Source organism: Echinops telfairi, unplaced genomic scaffold, assembly GCF_000313985.2.
Source record: "Echinops telfairi isolate 266 unplaced genomic scaffold, ASM31398v2 ScPeMD7_7469;HRSCAF=8507_1, whole genome shotgun sequence".
In the NCBI taxonomy this organism is placed as follows: domain Eukaryota; kingdom Metazoa; phylum Chordata; class Mammalia; order Afrosoricida; family Tenrecidae; genus Echinops; species Echinops telfairi.
In genome coordinates, this window is record NW_022111373.1 from 31,396,436 (window position 1) to 31,397,777 (window position 1,342).

Sequence of the window (1,342 nt, forward strand, 5' to 3'; positions counted from 1 at the left end):
TGAATCAGAAGGCATTTGATGGCAGTGGGTGGGAATAAACGAAAAAGTGTTCCAAGTTAGGAAGTTAGTTAAGCTCCAGGGTCTTTTGTATTTTACCTTTCTTGTTTGGTATTAATGATTCCTTAGACCAGAAACAAATAGCTGTGGAGTCAATTCTAACTCTTGGTAACCCTATGTGGCTTAGAATAATACAACTCTGCTTTAAAAGATTTTCAATGGCCCATTTTTCAAAAGTAGATTGCCAGGCCTTTCTTCTGAGGCACCTTTAGGTGGACACAAACCCTCTAGTTCAGTTAGCAGCTGAGCAGATCGATAGTTTAAAAAGGGATTCCATAAGTGTGTATGTGCCTCCTTGATGCCAACTTTTTTCTATGCAAGAACAGGCTACTAATCGTCCACAAAAAGCACTGGATATGCCAGTGGAGAAAATACCAGAGGCAATGATCATTCCTGGTGGTGGTGAAGAGGGTGTCTTTTCAGGATGCATGCCTTTCTCCTGTTACTAATGCTGCTACTTATTTGCAGTGTGGATTCTTGTTGTGGTGCATGGCACCAAGCCCTTCTAATGGAGCTGAACTGCTCTACATGCGCATCATCCGCCCCATCTTCCTGAAGCATGAGAACCAGGTAGACAGTGTGATGAAGGATCTGAAAGATAAAGCCAAAGAGACTGCAGATGCCATCACTAAAGAAGGTAAGATTACTCAGTCCGCCATGTGAATTGTCCCATTAGCTTCCCCAAACTAGACTACCCAGGAACACCTTGCAAAGACAGTAGTTTATTGCCTTTTACTTTTCGAACATTTTTATTTCATGAAGAAATAAGTTGACATAGACTCTCTCACTGTCTCATTCTCTCACTGACTCACTCTCTCACTCACTGCCTCACTCTCACTGACTCACTCTCTCACTGCCACATTCACTCACTCTTTCACTGACTCACTCTCTCACTGCCTCACTCTCTCACTGCCTCACTCTCTCACTGCCACACTCTCTCACTGCCACACTCACTCACTGTCTCACTCTCTCACTGCCACACTCACTCACTGTCTCACTCTCTCACTGACTCACACTCTCACTGTCTCACTCTCTGTCTCACTCTCACTGTCTCACTGTCTCTCTCTCAGTCTCACTCTCACTGTCTCACTGTCTCTCTCTCACTGTCTCACTCTCTCACTGTCTCACTCTCACTGTCTCACTCTCACTGTCTCACTCTCTCACTGTCTCACTCACTGTCTCACTCTCACTGTCTCACTCTCTCACTGTCTTACTCTCTCACTGTCTCTCTCTCATTCACTCCCTGCCTTACTCTCTCACTGCCTCACTCTCTCACTCACTCACT

General features: G+C 45.1%; 1 protein-coding gene across 1 annotated transcript in view; it reads left to right on the forward strand.

Annotated features, from left to right (window-relative positions):
• Window positions 1–1,342, forward strand: part of REEP5 (receptor accessory protein 5) — a 66,346-nt gene that overhangs the window by 55,030 nt on the left and 9,974 nt on the right. Inside the window, exon 4 of the mRNA XM_045285059.1 lies at window positions 526–694. Within this exon, the coding sequence (XP_045140994.1) occupies window positions 526–694 (169 nt within the window). The remainder of the gene's footprint in view (window positions 1–525; window positions 695–1,342) is intronic.